The sequence below is a fragment of the Phytophthora parasitica genome (assembly GCF_000247585.1).
Source record: "Phytophthora parasitica INRA-310 unplaced genomic scaffold supercont2.41, whole genome shotgun sequence".
NCBI classification, from domain to species: Eukaryota; Oomycota; class Peronosporomycetes; order Peronosporales; family Peronosporaceae; genus Phytophthora; species Phytophthora nicotianae.
The window spans coordinates 21,755-24,214 of record NW_008649027.1 but is presented as its reverse complement, the minus strand read 5'-3'; the positions used below and the strand labels follow the sequence as shown (position 1 = coordinate 24,214).

The following is a 2,460-nucleotide window of genomic DNA, read 5'->3' as shown; positions in this document are numbered from 1 at the left end:
TTAATCTTTTTAGCATCCCAAAAAGGTCAAACTAAGCGCATCCACCCGCTATTTGAACCGTAGTAGGCGATTTGCGGCGCTTGTAAGTCTTTCCGTAAGCCGATAATACGCTGTACTTTGGTAACGGGGGGGGGGGGGGGGGGGGGGGCATGGCTTCGTTCCTTTTGCTCAACAGTCCGAGAAATAGCTAAAATATTAGTGGCTAATATGGAAAAGTGAAAAACTACAGAACACCTACCATCTCCGACGCCGTTTTAATCGCTTTTTCACAAATTGGTTGCACGCAGTGTTGTCCTCTGCCTCTGAGTGTTTTATCTAGACCGCAGTTCTTGTCACTTGCATATGTACCTACAGAAGACTCCTCCTTGTAGGCTGCAAGTCCTTGGATGGTTCTTAGAGCACGTCTGAATTCATCCAATAGATTCTTTTCAACGCCACGAGTACGAGTCATTATGCATTTGCGGTGCATTTCTTCACCCGCTTGCTTAAAGCAAGACTCTACCCTCTCCACAAGCTTACTGGTTTGGGCTCGTTAGAGATGCACTTCAAGCTTGAACAATAAAGACGAGAAATCCCGCCTAATATCTTCAATTGTTTGTCCAAACGAGCTTTGAGAGCACGAACCTCGGCTCTATGTTGTTCAAGAACCCAGGTCGACGACGACAGCTGTATGCGTTCTTTCTCCAAAAAAGAAATTTTTTCTTGTAGAAGAGATTGGTCTCGAAGGCAAGCAATAATTGTCTCCTCCATATCTCGACGTTTACGAAACATCATATCCTCGTTCTGTATCGTAGCTTGCTTCTGTCGACGCCGCATCCCCAAGCTTGCCAATCGCTTCTCCAAATTCACTCGCATCTTGATTCCATCGTCAGCCTTGACAAGGCGTTGTTCTTCAGTGTTTCGTTCATCTCTCAGAGTATTTGTTTCTCCAGCGACCACAGTGCCGGCGTGTTCCCGTTCAAAGTTTTGAAGTGGATATTCCTTGACATCCGTTCGTTGTCGACAGGTCTACCTCCGTTATTCGCTACTCGATACGGTGCAGCAAGCAACAGCTTTTGCGACGCGTACAGTTTGAAAGGATCGGTTCTCAAAAGCCACCCGTACTGATGATTACCCTTCTTGCTTTTCTCTATCTTGCGCTTGAACGCAGAGCAAGCCTCTGCAAGGCCTTCTGTCGTAGATCCTGTGTCCCCGGTGATCAGGTAGAAATTGTGCATTTGGCACTGGCGCTAGACTGGCGGGCGCTGTTAGCGTAGACGCCCTGTATTGAGGAAGAGGAATAAACAGCTAGAACATTAATAAATATCCTTTCCGTTGGGGCACATTTTCGTGCGTCTCCCCGCACCTTTCTGGGGCCAATTCCATGGCTCCGAGCGCCGAGTTTTGTCTGTAGCTATCGTTTCGACCCGACCCCCGCAGTGTCGATTTCCTGTGTTGATTAATGAACCGAAAAATGCTTGTTCACGCGGCTTCCTCGAGGTGTCTGCTGGCACCAACACACGGGGAAAATGGCTTTACGCTGCCAATATGACGGTCAGTAAGTAATATATATACATATGTATATATTGCTATATATATTGCTACATATATAGTTTAATATAGGCCTTGTATGCGATACGTTAGAACGCTGCAAATACTGTTAAGTGGCTATAGATAGGTTTGTGTTATATATATATTAAACTGAGGTGGCTGCTATTGATCAGGAGGATTTTTAAGAGCTGTGTTTGCGAATACAAGTAGCTCAGAACGCGCTGGAGGCGTGGCTGCGGGAGCATCCAGCTGCGTAAGCGGTAAAGATCGATTATAAGTGAGGGATACAGAGCTGTATATACTAGCTTTTAACGTAACTTGCTTAATATCAACTACCTAGTGATAGATTTGATTCCGCGTAAATACATTCTTTGGCTTCGTCGCACTTAATAGCTAGTCTAGAGCGAATTGAGCGTGGAGCAGTGCCGCCTCAGTTCGGCTTCATGAATCCTTCATTGCAGGCCTTCTAAAAATGGGCATTTCCCGAATTTAAATAAAGGAAGCTAAATAGTGGATCTTTTCATACTTATTTTGCTTAAATTATTACTTTCTTTTTTGTGCTTTACTTGCCTTGCTACTAGATAATAAAAAGAGGCTTAAACTACTTCACCTAGGATATCGACTCCGAATACGATATGTCTGTCTGATCTAATGGAAACTCGTTAATATGTCTGGCGGACATTGACCGCACCCCACTGCAAATGAATGGACCAGTTTCGTTTTAGATTCGACTCGTCGAATAATTGCTATTATCGTTGTGGGTACCTAAACGCAAGGGTGTAGGTCGGATTGACGTCTTATGTTAAACCTTTGTAACGGGGTACGAACCCCAGTGTACCCAAGTTACATGAAAAGTGATCAGTCACTCTTGTAATACCTGGTACATGGTACCAGGGGCTCTAGGAGCCAATCATTGCATATCTACATAGC

The 2,460-nt window shown here is 44.8% G+C and overlaps 1 protein-coding gene across 1 annotated transcript; it reads right to left on the bottom strand.

The window, feature by feature from the left end:
• Positions 1–911: 911 nt before the first annotated feature.
• PPTG_23522 (hypothetical protein) lies at positions 912–1,217 on the bottom strand (the record flags this gene model as incomplete). The annotated part of the gene is made up of 1 exon (XM_008911199.1): positions 912–1,217. The coding sequence occupies one exon, from the start codon at positions 1,215–1,217 to the stop codon at positions 912–914; it is 306 nt and encodes a 101-aa protein (XP_008909447.1).
• Positions 1,218–2,460: the final 1,243 nt, after the last annotated feature.